General features: G+C 45.3%; 1 protein-coding gene across 2 annotated transcripts in view; it reads left to right on the forward strand.

Annotated features, from left to right (window-relative positions):
* The window catches only part of usp37 (ubiquitin specific peptidase 37), a 102699-nt gene extending 76662 nt beyond the window's left edge, over positions 1-26037 (forward strand). For both annotated transcript variants that reach the window (XM_063051429.1, XM_063051430.1), the window contains exons 19-24: positions 5746-5909; positions 6880-6940; positions 10280-10395; positions 12367-12436; positions 17132-17270; positions 21778-26037. In XM_063051429.1, the coding sequence (XP_062907499.1) occupies positions 5746-5909; positions 6880-6940; positions 10280-10395; positions 12367-12436; positions 17132-17270; positions 21778-21865 (638 nt within the window). In that variant the 3' untranslated portion in view covers positions 21866-26037. The remainder of the gene's footprint in view (positions 1-5745; positions 5910-6879; positions 6941-10279; positions 10396-12366; positions 12437-17131; positions 17271-21777) is intronic.
* The last annotated feature ends 626 nt before the right edge of the window (positions 26038-26663 follow it).

Below are 26663 nucleotides of genomic sequence, written 5' to 3' on the forward strand. Positions count from 1 at the left end.
TTGAAATTTTCGTTATTTTTTTTCTCCAACGGCGTTCTGAGAGGCGGGACTGCGCAGGCGTGTGACGTCGGGCTGAGCAGTGCGTCAGATTTAAAAGGAACAAAGCCTCATAGAGCGGGCAGCGTAGTTTGCGGGCGGCGGAGTGAGCCGGGAGCAGAGTGAAGACTTAAGGGCTTCGGCTCAACGGGCTTAGGCGGAAGCGGGCGAGGCGAGGAAGGTTTGGCATTCATTTTCTGTTGTTATTTGAGGAGAGGGGCATTATGAGTGTGAGGGCAGTTTGCTGTTCTCAGTGTCGGATGTGGGAGGCCCTGGAGTCTCCAAGCCTCCTGGACGTCTACATCTGCGCCAAGTGCATCGAGATGCAGCTCCTAAGGGACCGCATTATGGAACTGGAGCTGCAGCTCGATGACCTTCGTCTGGTCAGGGAGAGTGAGGAGGTGATAGAGAGGAGTTGCAGGCAGGTGGTCACGCCGGGGCCACGGGAGGCAGACAAGTGGGTCACGGTTAGGAGGGGGAAGGGGAAAAGTCAGGTAATAGGGAGTACCCCGGTGGCTGTGCCCCTTATCAACAGGTACTCCTGTTTGAGTACTGTTGGGGGGGACAGCTTACCCGGGGGAAGCAACAGTGGCCGTGCCTCCGGCACAGAGTCTGGCCCTGTAGCTCAGAAGGGTAGGGCAAGGAAGAGGAGGGCAGTTGTGATAGGGGACTCGATAGTAAGGGGGTCAGATAGGCGATTCTGTGGACGCAGTCCAGAGACCCGGATGGTAGTTTGCCTCCCTGGTGTCAGGGTCCGGGATATTTCTGATCGTGTCCAAGATATCCTGAAGTGGGAGGGTGAGGAGCCAGAGGTCATGGTACATATAGGTACCAATGACATAGGTAGGAAAAGGGATGAGGTCCTGAAAGGAGAATATAGGGAGCTAGGAAGCGAGTTGAGAAAAAGGACCGCAAAGGTAGTAATCTCGGGATTACTGCCTGTGCCACGCGACAGTGAGAGTAGGAATGCGATGAGGTGGAGGATAAATGCGTGGCTGAGGGATTGGAGCAGGGGGCAGGGATTCAAGTTTTTCGATCATTGGGACCTCTTTTGGCGCAGGCGTGACCTGTACAAAAAGGACGGGTTACACTTGAATCCTAGGGGGACCAATATCCTGGCAGGGAGATTAGCGGGGGCTACTGAGGTGACTTTAAACTAGAATGGTTGGGTGGTGGGAATCAAATTAAAGAGGCTAGGCGTGAGGAGGTTAGTTCACAACAGGGGGATGGGAACCAGTGCAGAGAGACAGAGGGGTGTAAAGTGAGGGTAGAAGCAAAAAGTACTAAGGAGAAAAGTAAAAGTGGCAGGCCGACAAATCCAGGGCAAGCATTAAAAAGGGCCACTTTTCAACATAATTGTATAAGGGCTAAGAAAGTTGTAAAAGAGCACCTGAAGGCTTTGTGTGTCAATGCAAGGAGCATTCGTAATAAGGTGGATGAATTGAAAGTGCAGATTGTTATTAATGATTATGATATAGTTGGGATCACAGAGACATGGCTCCAGGGTGACCAGGGATGGGAGCTCAACGTTCAGGGATATTCAATATTCAGGAGGGATAGACATGAAGGAAGGGGAGGTGGGGTGGCGTTCTGGTTAAAGAAGAGATTAACGCAATAGAAAGCAAGGACATAAGCCGGGAAGATGTGGAATCAATATGGGTAGAGCTGCCTAACACTAAGGGGCAGAAGACGCTGGTGGGAGTTGTGTACAGGCCACCTAACAGTAGTAGTGAGGTCGGAGATGGTATTAAACAGGAAATTAGAAATGTGTGCAATAAAGGAACAGCAGTTATAATGGGTGACTTCAATCTACATGTAGATTGGGTGAACCAAATTGGTAAAGGTGCTGAGGAAGAGGATTTCTTGGAATGTATGCGGTCTGGTTTTTTGAACCAACATGTCGAGGAACCAACTAGAGAGCAGGCTATTCTGGACTGGGTTTTGAGCAATGAGGAAGGGTTAATTAGCAATCTTGTCGTGAGAGGCACCTTGGGTAAGAGTGACCATAATATGGTGGAATTCTTCATTAAGATGGAGAGTGACGTAGTTAATTCAGAAACAAAGGTTCTGAACTTAAAGAGGGGTAACTTTGAAGGTATGAGACGTGAATTAGCTAAGATAGACTGGCAAATGACACTTAAAGGATTGACAGTGGATATGCAATGGCAAGCATTTAAAGGTTGCATGGATGAACTACAACAATTGTTCATCCCAGTTTGGCAAAAGAATAAATCAAGGAAGGTAGTGCACCCGTGGCTGACAAGAGAAATTAGGGATAATATCAATTCCAAAGAAGCAGCATACAAATTAGCCAGAGAAAGTGGCTCACCTGAGGACTGGGAGAAATTCAGAGTTCAGCAGAGGAGGACAAAGGGCTTAATTATGAAGGGGAAAAAAGATTATGAGAGAAAACTGGCAGGGAACATAAAAACGGACTGTAAAAGCTTTTATAGATATGTAAAAAGGAAAAGACTGGTAAAGACAAATGTAGGTCCCCTGCAGACAGAAACAGGTGAATTGATTATGGGGAGCAAGGACATGGCAGACCAATTGAATAATTACTTTGGTTCTGTCTTCACTAAGGAGGACATAAATAATCTTCCAGAAATAGTAAGGGACAGAGGGTCCAGTGAGATGGAGGAACTGAGCGAAATACATGTTAGTAGGGAAGTGGTGTTAGGTAAATTGAAGGGATTGAAGGCAGATAAATCCCCAGGGCCAGATGGTCTGCATCCTAGAGTGCTTAAGGAAGTAGCCCAAGAAATAGTGGATGCATTAGTGATAATTTTTCAAAACTCGTTGGATTCTGGACTAGTTCCTGAGGATTGGAGGGTGGCTAATGTAACTCCACTTTTTAAAAAAGGAGGGAGAGAGAAACCGGGGAATTATAGACCGGTTAGCCTAACGTCGGTGGTGGGGAAACTGCTGGAGTCAGTTATCAAGGATGTGATAACAGCACACTTGGAAAGCGGTGAAATGATCGGTCAAAGTCAGCATGGATTTGTGAAAGGAAAATCATGTCTGACGAATCTCATAGAATTTTTTGAGGATGTAACTAGTAGAGTGGATAGGGGAGAACCAGTGGATGTGGTATATTTGGATTTTCAAAAGGCTTTTGACAAGGTCCCACACAGGAGATTAGTGTGCAAACTTAAAGCACGCGGTATTGGGGGTAAGGTATTGGTGTGGGTGGAGAATTGGTTAGCAGACAGGAAGCAAAGAGTGGGAATAAACGGGACCTTTTCAGAATGGCAGGCAGTGACTAGTGGGGTACCCCAAGGCTCAGTGCTGGGACCCCAGTTGTTTACAATATATATTAATGACTTGGATGAGGGAATTAAATGCAGCATCTCCAAGTTTGCGGATGACACGAACCTGGGTGGCAGTGTTAGCAGTGAGGAGGATGCTAAGAGGATGCAGGGTGACTTGGATAGGTTGGGTGAGTGGGCAAATTCATGGCAGATGCAATTTAATGTGGATAAATGTGAAGTTATCCACTTTGGTGGCAAAAATAGGAAAACAGATTATTATCTGAATGGTGGCCGATTAGGAAAAGGGGAGGTGCAACGAGACCTGGGTGTCATTATACACCAGTCATAGAAAGTGGGCATGCAGGTACAGCAGGCGGTGAAAAAGGCGAATGGTATGCTGGCATTTATAGCGAGAGGATTCAAGTACAGGAGCAGGGAGGTACTACTGCAGTTGTACAAGGCCTTGGTGAGACCACACCTGGAGTATTGTGTGCAGTTTTGGTCCCCTAATCTGAGGAAAGACATCCTTGCCATAGAGGGAGTACAAAGAAGGTTCACCAGATTGATTCCTGGGATGGCAGGACTTTCATATGAAGAAAGACTGGATGAACTGGGCTTGTACTCGTTGGAATTTAGAAGATTGAAGGGGGATCTGATTGAAACGTATAAGATCCTAATGGGATTGGACAGGCTAGATGCAGGAAGATTGTTCCCGATGTTGGGGAAGTCCAGAACAAGGGGCCACAGTTTGAGGATAGAGGGGAAGCCTTTTCGGACCGAGATTAGGAAAAACTTCTTCACACAGAGAGTGGTGAATCTGTGGAAACAGTTGAGGCCAGTTCATTGGCTATATTTAAGAGGGAGTTAGATATGGCCCTTGTGGCTACGGGAGTCAGGGGGTATGGAGGGAAGGCTGGGGCGGGGTTCTGAGTTGGATGATCAGCCATGATCATAATAAATGGCGGTGCAGGCTGGAAGGGCCGAATGGCCTACTCCTGCACCTATTTTCTATGTTTCTATATCAATAAATAAATAAACAGGCCATTCAGCCAATCTAGCTCATGGCAAACTGTTATTCTGCCTAGTCCCATTGACCCCTGTCTGGACAATAGCCCTCCATACTCAACACATCCATATACTTATCTGGACTTGTTCTCTTAAATATTGCAATTGAACCTGCATCCGCCACTTCTAGTGATAGTTCATTTCACACTCCCACCACTCTCTAAGTGAAGAATTTCCCTTCAGGTTCCCCTTAAATATTTAACCTTTCACCCTTAACCTATAGTTCTAGTCGCACCTAATCTCACTCGGGAAAAGAACCTGTTTGCATTTACCCCATCTATAAAATTTTACATACCTCTATCAAATCTCCCCTCATTGTCAAACACTCCAGGAAATGAAAGTCCTAATCTATTTAACCTTTCCCTATAACTCAGGTCCTTGTCCCAGCAATATCCTTGTAAATTTTCTCTGTACTCTCTTATCTTTCCTGTTAGTAGATGACCAGAACTGCACACAATTCTCCAAATTGGGCCTCACCAATGTCGTATACAACTTCAACATAACATCTGATCTCCTGTCCTCAGTACTTTGATTTATGAAAGCCAATGGCTTGCTTTACAACCCTATCTACCTGAGATGTCAGTTTAAAGGAATATGGATCTGTATTCCTATGTCCCTCTGTTCTACCGCACTCCTTGGTGTCCTGCTGCTTACCATGTAAGTCCTAGCCTGACTTGTCCTCCCAAAGTGCAACACCTCACACTTTTCTTCGTTAAGTTCCATCTGCTTTTTTTCCCAGCTGATCCAGATCCTGCTTCGCTGTCTACTACTACCCCCAGTTTTGGTGTCATCTGCAAATTTGCTGATTCAGTTGACCTAGCACTGATCCCTGCAGCACACCACGAGTCACAGGCCTCCAGTCAGACAGACAACCATCTACCACCACTCTTGTCTTCTCCTGAGAAGCCACTATTTGACGAGCATTGGTATCCTGTGCTAATGCAAAGTAAAGTTTCCTCTGCACTTTTCCAGGACCGGAGGTGTGCAGCTAAACACCATAAACTGCCATCTTGACATAGATTCCCAGGGCAGACACATCACTGGTTCGAAAACAGAGCTGTTAATCTACATTAAGAAAACATTCCTTTTCTAGATACCACGCCAGCCTCTCTGTAGCTTGTGTGATTATCATATAATGCCGTATCAACATTCAAAGTAAATTTATTGTCAAAGTGTTTACTGTATACTGTATGTCAGCATATACATCCCTGAGATTCATTTACCTTGTGTCAAGGACTGGGCTACATATTAGCAATTAAGAATTTTCATAAAACTCTGCAAACTCATTTCACAGACAGGTGGAAACTCCCTTGAGTTGTAACTCTGGGCTGGAATGAGCAGTCAAATACCGCTCTGTAACCCATTGACCTTCATCCTCTCTTTACATCCAAAGGAATCGACACTAATGAAGCCATAAAGGACTTTGATGAGAATAAGGAGAATAAGACTCCGAAGGGTTCTCAGGGTGAGATGGACTGGATGCAGCAGTATGACCTCGACAGGGAGCGGGAAGAACAGGAGCTGCAGCAGGCTCTGGCCCAGAGTCTCCAGGAACAGGTCAGTTCCATAACATTAACTTAATGTTGATGTTTATTTATTTATTTACTTTATTTAGGGATAAGAGTATGGAACAGTCCCTTCCGCCCAACAAGTCGTGCACCACCCAGCAACCCACCTATTTAACACTAGCCCAATCACAGGATAATTCACAATGACATCTAACCTACTAACCAGTACTGTGGGAGGAAACCAGAGCACCCAGAGGAAACCCATGTTGTTACCGGAAGAATGTACAAACTCCTTACAGATGGCAATGGTGCTGGAATTGAACTCCTAACGCCCTGAAACGTAACAGTGCCGCAGTAACCACTGTGCTACGATGGTACCCCACATGCTGCTTGTGGTAACTGCAGAGTCTTGGATCCATTCAGTATTACCCTTCAAGAAAATCAGGATGGTGTAGTAGCATAGTGGTCAACGTAATACTTTACAGCTCTAGCAATCACCGATCAGAGTTCGATTCTTGCTGCCTGAAGACGAAAGGGCGTGCCTCGGAAGCATAGCGGTTAGCGTAATGCGATTACAGTGCCAGCTGTAAGATTGGGGTTCAATTTCTGCTGTTATCTATAAGGAGCTTGTACATTCTCACCATTACTGTCTGGGTTTCCTCTGGGTGCTCGGGTTTCCTCCCACATTCCGAGAGATGTACGGCTTGGGTTAGTTGGTCACGTGGGTGTAATTGGGCTACTACTACGTCAACTCAGGCCTAGGGGGCCGGCATCGGGCCATTGGGCTTGTTGGGTTAAAAGGGTGTGTTACAGGGCTGTGTCTCTGGTATAGCTTCAGCTGTGGTCTAGTGTGAAGATCCGCATCTCCAAGTGGCACGGCATTCTCTCAAGCTTGCTGTTGCTGAGGTGGGGATGGAGTCCCAGCTCCTAATGCCTGGGTAATATGTGATAGTTGTTCTAAGTGTTGGGCATTACGCCAGGGTTGTTACTGAAAGCTTTCTCTCTCTTTGACCGATCAGGAGGCTCGGGAGATGAAAGAAGATGATGACCTGAAACGAGCCACAGAGCTGAGTATCCAAGGTATGGCTTCTGGTGACCTTATTTGTCAGAAGCTTTGAAGTGATCTCACTGTCACATAGCTAAATGTGACAGTGCACACTTCACAAGCAGTGTAGTGAAGAATTAATAGCTATTATTTTTATTTGGAAGGGACCATAAAACATGGGAGCTGAATTTACCCATTCAGCCCATCGAGTCTGCTCCATCATTCAATCTTGGCTGGTTTATTATCCCTCTCAACCTCATTCTCCTGCCTTCTCCCTGTAACCTTTGAAAGAAAACCTTACTAATCAAGGACCTGTCAACCTCCACTTCAAGTATACCCTGTGACTTGGCCTCCACAGCTGTAGGTGGCAATGAATTTCATAAGTTCACCACCCTCTAGCAAAAGAAATTTCCTCCTTATCTCTCTCTTAAAGGGTTGTCCTTGTATTTTGATGTTGTGCCCTTTAGTCCTGGATTTCACCCACTATAAGAAACATCCTCTCTAGATTCCCTCTGTCAGGTCCTTTCAATATTCAATAGTTTCCATGAGATCCACCCCTCATTCTTCTAAATTCCAATGAGTACAAGCCCAGCGCCCATCATGCTTCTCATACATTCTTCTAATCTGTGCAGGTCCCTAATTTCTCAACACTACCTGCCCGTCCACCTGTCTTCATATCGTCCGCAACCTTGGCCACAAAGCCATTGATTCCATCATCCAGACTTTATATTGTGAAAAGTAGCGGCTCCGGCACCGACGTCTACAGAACCACATTAGTCACCATCAGCCAACTGGAAAAGGCCCCTTTATTCCCACTCTTTGCTTTCTTTCAGTATATCCTCAGACTGTGTTGCTCAGTGATTGGTAAGATGTTGGAGTCAATTGTTAATGATGTGGTTTTGGGGTACTTGGAGGACCATAAAGAAATGGGCCAAAGTCAGCATAGTTTCCTTAAGGGAAAATCTTGCTTGACAAATCTGTTGGAATTCTTTGAAGAAATAACAAGAAGGAGAATTGGTGGATGGTGTGTACTTGGATTTTCAGAAGGTGCCACACATGAGGCTGTGTAACAAAATAAGAGCCCTGGTATTACCGAAGAGATAGTAGCTTGGATAAAGCATTGGCTGACTGGCAGGAGGCAAAAAGTGGGAATAAAGGGAGTCTTTTTCAGCTTGGCTGCCAGTGATTAGTGGTGTTCCCCAGGGGTCAGTGTTGGGACTGCTTTTTACAATGCATGTCAATTGAATTGATGGCTTTGTGGCCAGGTTTGCAGATGATATGAAGATTGGTGGGCTTGCAAATAGTGTTGAGGAAGCAGGGAGGTTGTGGAAGGACTTGGGCAGACTAGGAGAATGGACAAAGATGGAATATAGTTTTGGTAAGTGTATGCTCATGTACTTTGATAGAAGGAATAAAAGCACAGACTATTTTCTAAACGGGGAGAAAATTCAAAACTGCTAGGTGTAAAGAGAGCAACACACATCAAAGTTGCTGGTGAACGCAGCAAGCCTGGCAGCAGGCTTCATCAGGACTAATGAAGGGTCTCGGCCTGAAACCTCTTCCTGTACCTCTTCCTAGAGATGCTGCCGGGCCTGCTGTGTTCACCAGCAACTTTGATGTGTGTTGCTTGAATTTCCAGCATCTGCAGAATTCTTGTGGTTTGAGGTGTAAAAGGGACTTGGGAGTCCTTGTGCAGAATTCCCTAAAGGTTATTTTGCAGATTTAGTCGGTGGTAAGGAATGCAAATGCAATATTAGCGTTCCTTTCGAGAGGACTACGAGGGGTGAAAACCTAGCACATTTATTTTTCCTACATGTACACACTTAGTCCAGCAGTCGTGGAGCATACGGATCCCTTCTTTGTAGAAGTCGGCCTCTTGGACCTCTAGAAGTGGTCCACAGCAGGGGTGATTGATAAGTTTGTGACCTAAGGTAGAAGGAGATGAGTTGTTAATTTAAAACTTTCTGCGTTTTCACTCAAAGAGTTGAACTGCACGTGCATGTAAGGAGAGCGGTATAACTTATCTCCTTCTACCTTAGGCCATGAACTTATCAATCACCCCTGATGTGAACCACTTCTACAAAGAAGGGATCCGTATGCTCCATGACCGCTGGACTAAGTGTAAATGTAGGAGGGGACTACGTTGAAAAATAAATGTGCTAGGTTTTCTAAAATTGACTCCTTCTACCTTAGGCCACGAACTTATCAATCACCCCTCGTAGAATATAAGAGTAAGGATGTAATGTTGAGGCTTTATAAAGCACTGTTGAGGCCTCACTTGGAGTATTGAGAGTTTTGGGCCCTTATCTAAGAAAGGATGTGCTGACATTGGAGAGGGTTCAGAGAAAGTTCATGAGAGTGATTATAGGAATGAAAGGCTAATCACATGAGTGTTTGATGGCTCTGGGCCTGTACTCGTTAGAGTTTAGAAAAATGGGTGGAGGGGGATCTCATTTAAACCTATCAAATGTTGAAAGACCTAAATAGTGGCTGTGGAGAGGATGTTTTCTGTGTTGGGGGAGTCCAAGACCGGAGGGTGCAGCCTCAGAATAGAGGGGCGTCCATTTAGAATGGAAAGGAAGAATAATTTCTTTAGCCAGTGGGTGGTGAATCTGTGGAATTCTTTGCCACAGGCAGCTGTGGAGGCCAGGTCATTGGGTGTATTTAAGACCGAGGTTGATAGGTTCTTAATTAGTCAGGGCATGAAAGGTTACATGGAAAAGGCAGGAGAATGGGGTTGAGAAGGAAATGGATCAGCCATGATGAAATGGTGGAACTGACTTGATAAGCAGAATAGCCTCATTCTGCTCCTATGTCTTCTGATCTTATGGATTTCACAGTGCTGCACAGCACATGAACAGGCCCATCAGCCCATGATGTTGAGCCGAATCAGTTAACTTAGTAATCAAATGGCCAACTAAACTAATCCCTTCTGCCTCTAAAATGTCAATATCCTTCCATTTATGTGCCTTTCTAAACATCTCTTAAAAATTCCTAATGTGTCTGCTTCAACCACCAACTCGGGCAGTGCATCTCAGGTACCCACCACTCTTTTTTTAAACTTGCCCCTCACATCTCCTTTGAAATTACTCTTTCTCATCTTAAATGCACACCCTCTGCTACTAGAGATTTCAACCCTGGGAAAAAGATACTGTCTGTCTACTTTATTTATGCCTCTCATAACGTTATAAACCTCTATCAGATCTCAGCTCAGCCTCCACTGCTCCAGAGAAATTTCAATGTACATGTGACAAATAAAGTTAATAAAGGCGCATAGAGCTAACAGCTTTACACAAATTTGCATTTTCCCAACAATAATACCGTTTTAGTTTTAATTTCATTTTATTGTGACAACAATGATACTGTACTTGCAGAGTTCAATAACTCATTTGGAGATCTCATGGGCTCGGATGAAGACTCTGGCAATGAAGAAATTCTGGACATGGATTATAGTGAAGCTGAAGCTGAGGAATTGAAGAGGAATGCTGAGGTGAGACAATGGACCTGGGTACTTAGTAGCTGGGGTGGGACAGTGGTTGCAACAGACTGCACCCTAATCACTGGTGCAGAATAAGCTAGGGATTACAAAGCCGACGATTTGGGAGTCACAAATGCACTTGCAGTATTGCGAACAGTTTTGGGCCCCTTATGAAGATGTCCTGGCCTTGGAGGGAGTCTAAAGGAGATTCATGTGAATTATTCTGGAAATGAAAGGGTTAATATATGAGAAGTGTTTAATAGTTCTAGGCCTGTATTTGCTGGAGTTCAGAAACATAAGGGGGAATCTCATTGAAACTTACTGAATATTGAAAGACCTAGACAGGAGTGGACAGGATGTTTCCAATAGTATGGTGAATCTTGGACCAGAGGCCACAGCCTCAAAATAACAGGACATCCCTTTAGAACAGAGATGAGAAGGAATTTCTTCAGCCACAGGATGGCGAATCTATGTCAATATTGCCGTAGTTGGCTGTGCTCATTGTCTGCTCTTGCATTCCATCATGGCTGATTTATTTTCCCTCTCAATCTCCTTCTCCTGCCTTCTCGCGATCATATTTGATAGATAGATAGATATACTTTATTGATCCCGAGGGAAATTGGGTTTCGTTACAGCCACACCAATCAAGAACAGAGCATAAATATAGCAAAACAAAAACCACAAACAATCAAACAACAAAATGCAAACTTATGCCAGATGGAAAATAAGTCCAGGACCAGTCTATTGGCTCAGGGTGTCTGACCCTCCACGGGAGGAGCTGCAAGTTCAATGGCCACAGGCAGGAACGACCTCCCGTGCTGCCCAGTGTTGTATCTCGGTGGAATATGGCCGAAGTCCAACAGTAAAAAGTTCAATATCTGGTCTACAAACACGTTCCTTGATCGTAATATGACCCGGATTGCACCATCTGTTGTTAACCAGAACAGTAAGCACCCAACTCCTTTACGCTTACCACTCTCAGTGCACTTCCGGTCAGCCGAAACGGTCTAGAAGCCGTCCATGGGAAAGCTTTGATCAGGTATGTCCTCGTGCAGCCCCGTTCCAGTGAAACACATAATACTGCACTCCCGAAATGTTCTCTGATGCCTGGCTAGCGCCGTGAATTCGTCCATTTTATTAGCCACCGAACTCCTCTTCTCCATACATGACAGCCTTAATCATCAAGAATCCATCAACCTCTGTTTCAAATGTACCCAATAATTTGGTCTCCAAAGCCCTCTGTGGCACTGAGATTCTCCCCCCTCATTCTATTAAACTCCAGCGAGTATAGAACCAGACCCATCAAATACGTCTTGTATATTAACCCTTTCATTCCTGGAGTCATTCTTGTGAACCTCTTCTGGTTTTGGGACATATTTTGATACGCATCTGGTATGTAGACTGTGCCTCCGAATTGAACGGCCCTTCGGAACCAGCCTGGTTCCATTAGAACCCATTAGAGTCATAGCACAGTACAGCACACAAACAGGCCCTTCGGTCCATCTAGTCCGTGCCAGACAATTACCCTTTCTAGTCCCATCCACCACACCTGAACCATAGCCCTCCCATTCATCTATTTATCCAAACTCCTCTGAAATGTTACAATTGAACCCGCATGCTAGCAGCTCATTCCACACTCACACTACCCTTTGAGAGAAGTTCCCCCTCAGAGTTTCCTTGTACTTTACCTTTCACTCTTAACCTCTTGTTCTATTCTCACCCACCTAGGTAGAAAAGACCTGATTGCATTTACCTCATCTACACTCCATTCTTGATCATCCACTTAGATAACATCACAGGTTAGGGGTGTGTTGTTAAAAAAAATAAGTCTGGGGGTTTGCTTGAGTGCATCTTGTAGATGTGTAGTCTAGAGGCAGGTCAGCCCTGGTCCTGGTCTCCAGGGTCCAGTGTGGCATGCCCTTGTTGCAATGGATGTACTGTGACAGACTGAGATAGTTTACTGACTGCCTCCTGTTCTTGCAGACAGGTGAGCTCGCTCACTCCTATAGATTGATCAGTGTCGTCAGTCACATCGGCAGCTCCTCTTCCTCTGGTAGGTACCGAACACCCTAATTCCTAATCAGAATTAAGTTTATTATCATTAATAAACTTGTGAAATTAGTTGTTTTGCAGCAGCAGTACAGTGCAAGACAAAAAAACTATGTTATAAGGAGGATAAGGAATAAAAAAAAAAATAAGGAGCGGAAAAGAGAGGTAGTGTTCATCGACTGCTCAGAAATCTGATGGTGGAGGGGAAGAAGGGAAAATGGGTATGTGGGTCTTCAGGCTCCTATACCTCCTCCCTGACGGTACTTATGAGAAGAAAGCATCTCCTGGCTCCTTCATGATAGATGCCACCTTTTCAAGGTCTGTCTGTCATAGCCCAGTGGGTGGCATTCTTTATTCTTGAGTTAGGATTTGTGGGCTCATATTCCATTGCACAGGCTCGACATGAGTCCAGGGTGAAGCTTTTGTGCCGTATTGAGGGAGCTTAATAGCTTTACACAGCGGTTGAACCATGACCTTGAGTTCACTTACAGGTTGTTGTAGAAAAATCCATGTCATTGTTTCAAAGAATTGCAGTCAACCTGTAATCTATTTTATCAATCTCACCAAGAGATCACCTGATTACTTCACCTGAATGAAATGTATCCAGCTGCAGCTTCTAACACTCCACATAAAGGAGTTGGCGTAGGAACTGGATGAACTCTGGATCATTTAGGAGTCTGAGGGGGGTGATAGGTATGACAGGTAGAGAAATATTACACCCAAAATGCAAGACACAGGACGCTGGGTGACAGGAAGGGGGAAGGGGTTTGACTTTCAATGCGAAGGTCCCCCGTGGCCATCCCCTTCAGCAACGGGTATACCGCTTTGGGTACTGTTTCGGGGGTTGACCCAGCAGAGGAAAGTCATAGCAGTCAGGTCCCTGGCAGAGTCTGGTTCTGTGACTCAGAAGGGAAGGAATTAGAAGAGGTGAACTGTGGTAAGAGGGGATTCTTTAGTTAGAGGAACAGAAAGGAGTTTCTGTGGACGAGAACAAGATTCCCTGATGTTATGTTGCCTCCTGGGTATCGGGGTCTGGGACATCTTGGATCAAATCCTCAAGTGTTCTTAAGTGGGAGGGTGAGCAGCCAGGGGTCGTGCTCTGTGTAGGTACCAATGATAGAGGTAGGAAGAGTGAAGAGGTTCTGCAAAGTGAGCTGAAAGATTTAGCTGCTAAATTAAAGGACAGGACCTCCAGGGTTGTGATGTCAGGATTGATACCTGCGCCATGTTCTAGTGAGGCCAGAACTAGGAAGGTCATATAGTTTAACACGTGACTAAGGAGTTGGTGTAGGAGGGAGTGCATCAGATTTTTGGATCATTGAGTTCTCTTAAATGACACAGGAGTGGAATGTGTATAGAAGAGACAGTTTGCACCTGAACTGGAGAGGGACTAATATCCCAGCAGGAAGGTTTGCTAGTGCTGCATGGGGCGGGAATTAGCTAGAGTTGCAGGGGGATGGAAACCTGAGTGCCAGAGCAGTTAGTGGAAGAGTATGTAGAGATAGATGCTGTTAAGACCTCAGGCAAAGTTATGAATCAATGGTTAAGCATGATGCGACTAATGTCCTGAGCTGTGTATATTTCAATGCAAGAAGTATTGTCGAAAAGGCAGATGGGCTTGTCATGGAGCAGCACATGGAATTACAATATTGTAGCCATTAGTGAGACTTAGTTGCAGGAGGGGAGGGACTGGCAGCTCAATATTCCGGGGTTAGGTTGTTTAGACGGGACAGAGCCGTAGGGATTAAAGAGGGAGGGTGGTGTTACAAGTCAGGGAAAATGTCACAGCAGTGCTCCATCAGGACAGACTGGAGAACTTGTCTAATGAGGCTTTATGGGTGGAAGTGAGGAATAAGAAAGGTATGACCACATTAATAGGGCTATATTATAGACCACCCATCAGTCCACAGGATTTAAGGGAACAACTTCAAGGAGAGGTGGCAGACTGTTGCAAGAAACATTATTTTGTTATAGTAGGTGATTTTAACTTTCCACATGTTGACTGGGACTCCCATATTGTAAAAGGACTAGCTGGGATACTGCTTGTCAAATGTGTTCAGGAATGTTTTCTAAATTGGTGCATAGAAGTCCCAAGAGGAGAGTGTGTGATACTTGATCTCCTATTTGGGAATGAGACAAGGCAGCTGACAGAAGTTAGTGTCGGGAAACAAGTGATCATAATGCAAATAATTTCTAAGTAAATATGGAAAAAAGATAGGTCTGGTCTACAAGTTGAGATTCTAAATTGAAGAATGGCCAATTTTGATGGTATCAGAAGGGATCCAAGTGTGGATTGGGACAGGCTGTTTTCTGGCTAAGGTGTGCTTAAGTGGGAGGCTTTCAAAAGTGAAATTTTGAGCATGCTAAGCTTGTATGTGCCTATCAGAATAAAAAAAATGAAGGAAAGTTTTAGGGAACCTTGGTTTTCAAGAGATATTGAGCTCCTAGTTGACAGTCTGTACTTGAAAAGTAGATGTTGTTTCCTCTTACTGGCTGAAGCCGCAGTTTATAGCCACCAAGGAAATGTGTGCAATCGATTTATCAGAATGCAGTGGTAATTTAATCTTGGTGTGTATTTAAGGCTGAGAAGTTTGATGATAGGGAGTCAAAGAATGTGAGGCAATTAAGGAAAATAAAGTAGTTTGGCCGCATTCTACATTAGGGTTGTAGCACAGTAGCCCAGTGGTTATAGTCATAGTCATACTTTATTGATCCCGAGGGAAATTTGGTTTCGTTACAGTTGCACCAACCAAGAACAGAGTATAAATATAGCAATATAAAACCATTAATAATTAAATAATAATATGTAAATTATGCCAGGAAATAAGTCCAGGACCAGCCTATTGGCTCAGGATGTCTGACCCTCCAGGGGAGAAGTTGTAAAGTTTGATAGCCACAGGCAGGAATGACTTCCTATGACGCTCAGTGTTGCATCTCGGAGGAATGAGTCTCTGGCTGAATGTACTCCTGTGTCCACCCAGTACATAATGTAGTGGATGGGAGACATTGACCAAGATGGCATGCAACTTACACAGCATCCTCTTTTCAGACACCACCGTCAGAGAGTCCAGTTCCATCCCCACAACATCACTGGCCTTACGAATGAGTTTGTTGATTCTGTTGGTGTCTGCTACCCTCAGCCTGCTGCCCCAGCACACAACAGCAAACATGATAGCACTGGCGTCCTCAGGAAGTAGAGACGGCTCTGACCCTTCTTGTAGACAGCTTCAGTGTTCTTGGACCAGTCCAGTTTATTGTCAATTCGTATCCCCAGGTATTTGTAATCCTCCACCATGTCCACACTGACCCCCTGGATGGAAACAAGGGTCACCAGTGCCTTAGCCCTCCTCAGGTCCACCACCAGCTCCTTAGTCTTTTTCACATTAAGCTGCAGGTAATTCTGCTCACACCATGTGACAAAGTTTCCTACCGTAGCCCTGTACTCTGCCTCATCTCCCTTGCTGATGCATCCAACTATCGCAGAGTCATCAGAAAACTTCTGAAGATGACAAGACTCTGTGCAGTAGTTGAAGTCCGAGGTGTAAATGGTGAAGAGAAAGGGAGACAAGACAGTACCCTGTGGATCACCCTGTCTGACACACAGTAGTGCAAGCACACGTACTGTGGTCTGCCAGTCAGGTAATCAATAATCCATGACACCAGGAAAGCATCCACCTGCATCGCTGTCAGCTTCTCCCCCAGCAGAGCAGGGCGGATGGTGTTGAACGCACTGGAGAAGTCAAAAAACATGACCCTCACAGTGCTCGCTGGCTTGTCCAGGTGGGGATAGACACGGTTCATCAGGTAGATGATGGCATCCTCAACTCCTAGTCGGGGCTGGTAGGCGAACTGGAGGGGATCTAAGGGTGGCCTAACCATAGGCCGGAGCAGCTCCAGAACAAGTCTTTCCAGGGTCTTCATGATGTGGGAGGTCAATGCCACCGGTCTGTAGTCATTGAGGCCGCTGGAGCATGGCGTCTTCGGTACAGGGACAAGGCAGGACGTCTTCCACAGCACAGGAACCCTCCGGAGCCTCAGGCTCAGGTTGAATACATGGTGAAGTACTCCACATAGCTGAGGGGCACAGGCTTTGAGCACCCTGGTACTGACACCATCCGGGCCTGCAGCCTTGCTTGGGTTGAGATGTTTCAACTGTCTTCTCACCTGTTAGCTGTGAAGCCCACCGTGGTGGTTTCGTGTGGTTAAGGAGTATAATCATGAGAGCAGGGTGGGGTACTGTTAGGAGGGGAGAGTGGATGGTTGGGGGCCGACAACAGATGAATCATGTGGGGGATGGGCAGGATTAACACAATCACTTTATATTGCTGGCGATAACTGACGGGTTTGATTCATCCTGCTGTCTGTAAGGAGTTTTGTACTTCTCCACGTGACTGTGTGGATTTCCTGTTGGTACTCCAGTTTCATCCCGCATTGTAGAGGTGTGCGGGTTAGAAGTTGTAAGTTGTGGGCATGCTATGTTGGTACTGGAAGCATGACGACACTTACTGGCTGCCCCCAGCACAATCATCGGACCGTGTTGGTCATTAGTGCAAATGAGACATTTCACTGTATGTTTTTGATGTATATGTGCCAAATAAAGCCTATCACTCTCTTTAATCTTATTAAAACAGCAATCTCAATGTCTACATAATCTTCTACTAATCCAACTAACCATTGTTTAAATTATCGCCCTGTGAAGGTCACTACATCAGTGATGTGTTCGACATAAAGAAGCAGACCTGGCTGACATACAATGATCTGGAGGTGTCCAGGACAGTGGAAGGAACAGTCCAGGCAGACCGAGACAAGAGTGGCTACATATTCTTCTACATGCACAAGTAAGAGCTGAACATGCATGGATCTTACCGCACTTTCCAGTCCACCTAATAATGTTACACCATCCCAACTGCCCTCACTTCAAGGCTTCCCCTGTCTTTTGCTTGACCGACTAATGGCATCATCCACCCTCGGTAACAATTGATAACTTACCCTGGGGACTGGCTGAGAATTTGGACTTTAGCATATGGCCTGGTTATTGTTGGCTCATGGGTTGTGGCCATTGCTGGGATTTTTTATGCACCTTGTGTTGCACCAAAGACAAAGAAGCAGTTCTATTTCAAGCAACACACATCAAAGTTGCTGGTGAACGCAGCAGGCCAGGCAGCATCTCTAGGAAGGGGTACAGTCGACGTTTCGGGCCGAGACCCTTCGTCAGGACTAACTGAAAGAAGAACTAGTAAGACATTTGAAAGTGGAAGGGGGAGATCCAAAATGATGGAAGAATACAGGAGGGGGAGGGATGGAGCCAAGAGCTGGACAGGTGATTGGCAAAAGGGATATGAGAGGATCGTGGGACAAGAGGCCCAGGGAGAAAGAAAGGGGGGGTGGGGGAACCCAGAGGATGGGCAAGGGGTATAGTGGGAGGGACAGAGAATGAAAAAGGAGAGAGAGAGAGAGAGAAAGAATGTGTATATAAATAAATAACGGATGGGGTACTAGGAGGAGATGGAGCATTAGCGGAAGTTTGAAAAGTCAATGTTCATGCCATCAGGTTGGAGGCTACCCAGACAGAATATAAGGTGTCCCCCTTGTACCCCATCCATTATTTATTTATATAAACCTCCCCCTCCTGTCCGAACCTTTCCAATCCATGTACCTGTCCAGCTGTCTTCAAGATTCAAGTTTATTTGTCACGTGTACATTGAAACATACAGTGATGTTTTATGGTTTACACCTTAGGAAGAATGTCATTTATGATAACTAACACACACGAAGGTGTGTTGAAGGCAGCTGACAAGTGAAGCCACACATTCCCATGCCAACATAGCACTCCCACAATGCTCAGCAGAATAACACAGAACACAAAAAGCAGCAGAACCAGCCCTGTTGCCCTCTCCCACCTGTGCATGTACACTGTCCTTTAACCCCAGGACAGGACAGAATGAAGAATTGCCTCAAGGTAACAGTGCGAAGCTGAATGAATTCCCCTCTCCTAGTTATGAAAGAAAAACTTCTCTGACCAAGTTGCTGGTTGTAGGACTACCTCTCTAGTATAGTGCAACCTGGCAGTGTAGCAGTTAGCATATCACTTTACAGTGCCAGTGATTAAGATTCACTTCCCACTGCTGTCCATAGGAGCTTGTACTTTCTTCCTGTGACTGTGGGTTTCCTCTGGGCACTCCGGTTTCCTTCCACATTCCAAACATGTATGGGTTAGGGTTAGTAAGTTGTGGGCATGATGTGTTGGTGCAGGAAGCAAAGTGACATTTGTGGACTGCGCCCAGCAGTCCTAGGACAGTGTTGGTTGTTAATGTAACTGAAGCATTTCACTGTGTTTCAGTGTACATGTGACAAATAAAGCTAATGTTTAAATCTCCTTCCCCTGCCATTAGACTTTGCACCTGCAGTCACCACCTAGATCCCGTGATAACAATAATCCTAGAACACAGTAACAACCCTCTTTTTTTTTCCCGTCCCCACCCACCACAGCACACATCAATTCTAGATCCAATGTTTCACAATACACTACATGTTTCCAGAGGGTAGCCAGTGGTTGACTCCTGTGTGAGCATGCCCCTAGTTAAGAAATATGCCCTATATAAATATGTGTTGGATTGTAATACTTTTGCAATCAAAAGGTTCTTTGAAGTAAAGAATGAGGTGTGTTGCTTGTGGCTTTTTTTTCCACATGTTACAAAGAAAGAAATAAGAAAACAAAGGAAGAAGTATTTGTGGTCCTCTCATACTCAGACCAGAGATAATGAAATTCCAGTGATAACAAGGGTGAGGACCTCTGTTGGTTGGGTCGACCTTGGGTGTTGCATCCCAGCTGTTGTCCGTGTAGCAGGCTCCCCCTCTCAATGCAGCTGATGAATCCAAATGAACAGGGGAGACCGATACAGTTTGGCACCAGCAGCATCACAGGAGCTGGTAGTCAATGTTGAACTTGCTATAGAACTGCCTTAGGGATTCCAGCCCCAGATTTTCCCCCAGGGTTTTCTCCCAAAGCCTTCCCCATGAATGGGTATAGCTGCATCACAAGCTTAATCAGAATTTTCCTCCTTCCAAATGAGATGCCGACCATGGCAGACGAGCCCCACTGCTCGAAGCAGCTGGTTTTAAGGCACCCGTAACCAGCCTTTGCCCCTTCTGTCAATAGGAACTGTCCCGCCAGGTTTGGTAGCTAAGCCACATGTAAAGTCCAGGAGCTGGACGTGGTTGTCAGAGGCTATTTGGTATGCACACCACTGGGGGCATTCCAGCTAATCCCCACTCCTGGCTATGACAACCTTAAGGAACCAATAACAATTAACCCGTAAAATATCCAGTTTCAAGTAGCAACAGAAAACTTAAAAGGCTTCTAGAAAAATACAGAAACAACTGTACCATAATTGCTGGAAAATTCATCGAACAATTACATGTTCAGTGATATATAAAAATACCAAGCAAACATAGGAAAGTTAAACTACAAAGTAAATGTAAGAAAAGTAACAGTTGGACACCACAATCCAACATATGACAATCAGTCTCATTCTATCTGCTCCATCTCTTTCTATTTGCACGGTGCCCCCCCCCCCCGAATCCCTATACTGAACACAATGCAGTTCTTGCAGAGTCTAAGAGCACTGCAGCAAAGAAACAGGTCCTTCAGCCCATCTAGTCTATGCTGAACAGTTCTGCCTAGTTCCATAGACCTGCACCTTGACAACAGCAACCCCCCCCATACCCCTTCCATCCATGTACTTATCCAAATTTGTCTTAAATGTTGCATTTGAACCCACATCCATCATTTCCCTGCCAGCTTGTTGCACATTCACACCACCCTGAGTGAGGAAGTTCTCCCTTGGGTTCCTCTTCAATATTTAACCTTTCACCCTGAACCTATATCCTCTAGTTCACGGGCAACACACACAAAATGCTAGAGGAACTCAGCAGATCAGGCAGCATCTGTGGAAAGGAATAAACAGGGCTGAGACCCTTCATCATGACTAGGGAAAAAATGAGGTCAGTGTAAGAAGTTGGTGGGAGGGGAGGAAGAAGTACAAGGTTGGTAAGTGATAGGTGAAACCAGGAAGGGGGAGGGATGAAGTAAAGAGCTGGGAAGTTGATTGGTGAAAGAGATAAAGGGCTGGAGGAGGGGGAGTCTGATAGGAGAGGGTAGAAAACCATGGAAGACAGGGAAGGAGGAGCATCAGCTGGGTGATGGGCAGGTAAGGAAAAAGGTCGGGGGGGGGAGGATGAGATGACATTTCAGTGAACAGCTCTAGTTCTAGTTTTATCCAACTTCAGTGAAAAAAGCCTGCTTGCATTTACCCTATCTATACTCATCATGATTTTGTATACCTCTCTCAGATCTCCTCTCAATCTCCTAAGTTCTCCTAACCTATTCAGCCTTTCTCTATAACTCAGGTTCTCAAGTCACAGCAACATCCTCATAAATTTTCTCAGTCCTCTTTCTTTCTTATTGATAACTTTCCTGTAGGTAGGTGATCAGAACTGCTCACAATGCTCCAAATTAGGCCTCATCAACGTCTTGTCCAACTTCAACTTCTACTATTGTAACTTACTTCAAGTTCAACTTTATTGTCATTTCAACCATACATGTGTATATTGCCAAATTAAACGTTGTTCCTCCAGACCAAGGTACACAACACTATAACTCACACACAACACAAAGTAATATTACCATAAATAAATTCACAAATAATAAGATGCATTTATGACACAAGTTTAAAAAGTAAATAGTATAACGCTACTGGTACTTCATACATGGTGAGTCAGGGTGGTGGCAGGAAGTTCAGGGCTGGGTGAAGAAGCTATTTCCCATCCTAATAGTCTTGTCCTAAAGTTGTGGTACCCTCTACTTAATGGTAGGTAGTCAAAGAGATTGTTGGTTGAATGGGAGGGATCATTGACGATGCTAAAGGCCCTGTGTATGCAGCGCTCGTGGTAAATATCTCAGATGGGTGGAAGAGAGACCCCAGTGTGTCAGCAGTTCTCAATCCTTAGGGTCTTGCAGTAAGATGCCTTACAATTTCCGCACTAGACAGTAATGCAGCAGGTCAAGGCACATTCGATGGTTCTGTAAAAATTGGTGAGGTGCCTTGCTACCTGCTCTAATCTCCTCAGGAAGTCGAAATGCTGCTTTGTGCTTTCTTGACTAAAGAGGTCATGATGAGGGACCAGGTGAAATCATCTGTTATGTGTGGAGAGAAGTAGATGGGCCACCCATGTCCTACATGCTTACGGTTCCCAATTCTACAAACTGCTTTTCACCTTTTACCCTTTGCTTATGACCTCTAGCTCTTCCATCACTGATCATTTTTCCTTCTATCCCGTCCACAGGGAGATACTAGAGGAGCTGGTGGAGACAGAGAAGAGTCAACAGCCAACGGGTCTGGACTGCAGCAGACCAGTGCTACAACCTCTGTGACAGGCAGTGGCAAGTTACTCAAACCAGGGACTGAATATCGTTTACAGCTAGTCCTAGGGGGAAAAATACCTCTCAAAATAGTGATAGATCTCTGCCAGCGTGCACTGGTCAGGGTGCTGACCCTTGTGGTCATTCCAAGCCAGGGAAAGGTGCTGGAATTCAACACAGTGTGTTGGGCTCACTCCTCTAGGCAACTTGCACCAGACTTTTTCCTATGAATCCTGGTCTGGTACTGGTGTCAATCTGTCTCTATTTCCAAAGATTCCCACGGAATTCAAGATGGAATCCTACCATGAGGCTGTTTGGACATGAGGGTTTTATATGTTTTTTTTAAGGAAAAGAAATATATAGTATATCAAACTAAAATTGCTCTTGCCCTACCGAGGTTTTGGTGTGTCAAAGGGGAATGGTCCTGATTCATAGCCTCATGTGGTTGCTTTAAGCTTTCTGGAGCTCCCCTAGGCATTCAAACCTTAGTGCTGATGCAGGGGTTAGACTTCATTTTGTATTGTTAAGTTGTGATATGTAAAGGTTTTTTTGAAGGCCGTAGCATTAATTCTGTATTAACATGTTTCCAATGGGGTGTCATGTTTTCTCTCTTTGGGGGAATGGAAGACTTTTGAATCTTGGTTTTTCTTGTCCAACCTGACCAGATGCTGAGGCCGTCTGTTCTATCAGAGCCTTGTGCTAACCCCCACACCCACCCTCCCTGGCTTTTCTCATCCGGCTGACCATTTGCTGTGGCCTTTCTGATCTGTTGGAGCTTTGTGCCCCACTCACCCTCCCTCCCTCTTTGTGCTCGAACAGCCATGAGTGTTCCACAGAAGTCGCTATCAAGGTGTCCCCATGCTTGTGCCAGCAACAGAAGGTTTGCAATCTTCACACAGCAACAGACCAGCTTGTGTGCCTTAAATGAAAGCCACCCTAATCAAAGAGCTATCTACTGTTAATTGTGTTTTGGTTTTATCAAGATTTTTAGGGTTTCTAGTGATCTTGCTGGCTCCCTGTGTTGAGGTGAGAAAGAATCCCTCAGTTCCAGCAACACCACTTCACTCTACACTTTACTTTCTGCACCTCAAGGTCCGTGCCCTGGAAACCATCGCTTCGCCTCACCCATGATGTGCTCTTGAAGAGACAAGAGCAAGGGAAGGGCCTTGACTGTGGAAACAAGCTGTGGCATCCATTGAATGATGGCATGTGATGGTGGTGGGGTCATTCCCCATTGATCTACACAGGTTGTAATGTCGTCTCACTGGTATAAGATCCACAGAGTTTAGACTCCCTTGCATAGCTGAGCATGCATTGAATAAGTCAGTGCATTAGAAGTGGTTCTGTTGTAACCACGGCGCCCTTGTGTGCGATGTTTCTGCAGTGAAACAGTGCTTGATGAGACTCCCAGTGTTGGACAGACTGCCGTCTCAGCAGTTCCCAGCACTTCATGCTCACACTCCAGATGTGCAGAGGTGCTGCTGTTAAATTTGAGGTGCATCTCTGCATCTGGCCTGCAGTTAGAGACAGCATGGCGAGTATCCACCTCCTTTTTAGTTTCTTCAGCTATGACTCTGTCAGTCTCCCTTCCCCTATTGGATGGCTGGTGTCTGTCCCAGCCTGCCTCTTCCTTCTCACTGCCTCTTTTTTCACCCCCGATATTGCAGAGGCTTTGCGCTGTGGTGATTGCAGTGAGGTGAAGCAATCTGTGAGTGGTGGTGAAGCCTTGGGTAGCAGGAGCTGAGACTCTGCCCATGGACTCCACAGACACCTCAGGTGGTCAGGCCTTCTCCATATTTTCTAAATCCCACTGACATTCTAAAACATTTAAGTAAGGGGAAAAAATTTAAAATTGTTTATTTAAATTCACTTTTAAGTTATGTGTTAATTAAAAATAAAACGCAAGTAGAAAACTCGCACTGTTTGGCTTCAGTTAATTTTACGTGAAGGCCAAATGCTCCTGATCTGGCAAGTGAGGTCACACCAGCTTTGTCAACAATGGTCAATGTAAAGATGGGATGGAGAAAGGCTGAGAACGTTATCAGACCACAACTGGACCCTGCAGTAAGTCTTTCCCAGCAGTGATTCTGCTGTCCCGTCCATACAGCAGACCGGATCAGTCAAGTATTGTGTCTGGTACTCTTGGACACCGGGCTGTGAGGAATGCCCCTTGCCCCCACACCCCCAAACACCCTCCCCCAGGGTCATTTCTATGGATCAAACACTGGCCTGCCCTTTTGTTTACCTCAGCTTGCTTGGTTGTAGATATGGAACGGGACAATGGTGGGTGGGTGGAGGATGGGGATGTGGTAGCTGGGGGCACCTTCTCTCCAAGTTAGAGGATAGTGGTGTCTATCTGTATGAGATGAAAGCTACTTCAGAGATGCCCCGTCTCTGTGTGGGAAAGGGAAGAACAGCTTCTTCACTCATGCCTCTCATCTGGTTGTCACAATCCAGATCACCTGAGTCCTATAAATTTCCAGCCATTAGCCCTGTTCTCTAATATGTTAACCAGAGTGGGGCTCTGTATTAGTGCAGGAGTAACGTTCACATTTGCACAGACCAAGTCAAATGAAGCCTCACGAAGCAACTATTGGGAGGCCTCCTCACTTATGCGTGCTAATCTGTCCACAGCAGGACTTCAGCACTCTGAGTTCCCTCCTTTGTGGAGCCCCCTCAGCTTCCCTGGTGTTAGTCCTTGCTTGTCCCTTCCTCCCATCTCCTGATACATTGAGCCAGTCACCAGGTCCTGTTGAGGCCTGGCAGCTTGCAGTCAGAGGTTGACAGACCCATAGGATTAGGACATACTTGTTAGCAACTAATCCTAATGTCTGGTGCCTGAATGCTCCCTACCTGGCAGTGCGAGAATGACTAGCCAACATATTCTGTCCTGTCTGAGGTCAGATTGAATTTCAATTGGGATCTCACCTCTTCTCCAGCCCCCAATGAAATCACAATCTCACTGAAGTAACCAGCTGATGCTGCACTCTCAAATAGTGCAGAGGTTTTGTTCTTTCCCTAATTATTTTTGAATTGAGTGCTATTGAAACAATCATTGGTGTTGTGGCCAGACCTCTGATCAACAGGCTGGCCTGTTATCTGTTGGCAATAACTTATAGTTCAACAATTCTTGGTTGAGGTCACCCTTAAAGATCTGATCTTCCTCGCCACTAAATACTCCTACAAACACTTCTTCCTCTGCATGTTTATCCCACTTTCATTTACCCGGGTTTCACATTTGGCAGTAAGCAGAGATGGCTGTGACGGCAGGTTATGATGTTCCGGAAACACTCTGTTCCAAGCTAGCTGCTCCTGAGACACCACATCTGTCTTTTTCCCCATCCCTTCAGGCAGTCAGTTGTCCACTGTCCTTTCCTTGCAGTTAGGATTGCTTCTGTGAAATCTGTGGAGTACCTTCATTAATGGTTAAGGTTTTGTACAGATTGTTACTAGGACAGTAATACAGACTGGACTGATTTAATGTTGCAGGGAACTAAAAGAGTCACTGTACCCTCCAGACTTCCCTCGTTGTCCCATTAGACACTGATCACAGTTGGGGGTGTGGGTTTATAGTTCTGTATTCAAGCAGGAAGGACAATCACATTAGCACTGATGACAGTGACAGGCCGAGGGCCCAGACTGAGTCAAATGAAGCCTCACTAATGGCATGCTCCTCTGTCCACAGCAGAAGACAAGCAGAAGGGCTGATTTTCTGGAATTCTCACTTTTTATTTGTCATTTCCTGAGTATGGCCTAGCCGCCAGGTCACAACAACCGGGTCTCCAATGTGACTGCTTGTATTTATATAATATATAAATATATATATATATATATATATATATCTATCCAGATATTTATGTGTGTAAATGATCTTGTGTCAGAGCAGACCATAAGAGTTGCGTGGATGTGACACTTCCGACTTGAAATAAGGGCTCAGTTCACAACCCCACCTACACTGGTTCGGTGCGTACAATCTCCTGTGTCCACAGTCCATGGTGACGCAAGATTGTCTCCCTTCAGGTGTGACTGAGAGCAGCGTTTCCTATATTTAAGGTTTTTTTCTGTGTTTTAGCAGATGAGTTTTGCCTGTGACTATTGCTGCTGTCCCTGTGATGATTTGTTTTTTTTAAACAGCTCCTGCAAATCTGATTTGTGACAATAAAACTCATGAATCTGTTTAACAAATAAATATAGTCTGTCCGTTTGTGCTCTTGTTTTTTTTTTACCCTATTGGATGAAAATCAGTCCGAGAACATAGAACGAGTCAAGTTCATTGCTGTACACACATGTCTGCTCAGGTACTTGCAGCAACTCCAACATATAGGCAGCCTTCAAAGAAAATCATAAATTAGAACAAAAAAATTCATAACCCCAAGTTAGTGCAAAGTGATCAAAGTAGTCATAGTGTTGCTATACCGATGCAGTGATTAGGGTTGTGAATGATTGAAGGGAAGTAGATGTTCTTGAACCTGCTGGTGTAGGACTTAAGACCTCTTTACCTCCTGCCCAATCCTAGCATCTGTGGAAAGAGGAGCAGTTGTTTCAGATGAGAACTTTGGTTCAGGAACCTGGAAGGTTATGGAATTGGGGTAGATGGATGGAGTTGGGTTCCTCTCTCCAACCAAATGGTGGAATAGAGACAAAAGGCTACAGAGGCTGGAATCTGGAACATCACCAAAGATGCTGGAAGAAATCAGTGGGTCGGGTAGCATCTATGGAGGGAAGTTGACAGTCAATGTTTCAGATCAATCTTTCAATCCAGCTGTAGTCTTGAACTAAAACCTCAACTGTTCAAAGTTCAAAGTAAATT

This window comes from Mobula hypostoma, chromosome 6 (genome assembly GCF_963921235.1).
Source record: "Mobula hypostoma chromosome 6, sMobHyp1.1, whole genome shotgun sequence".
NCBI classification, from domain to species: domain Eukaryota; kingdom Metazoa; phylum Chordata; class Chondrichthyes; order Myliobatiformes; family Myliobatidae; genus Mobula; species Mobula hypostoma.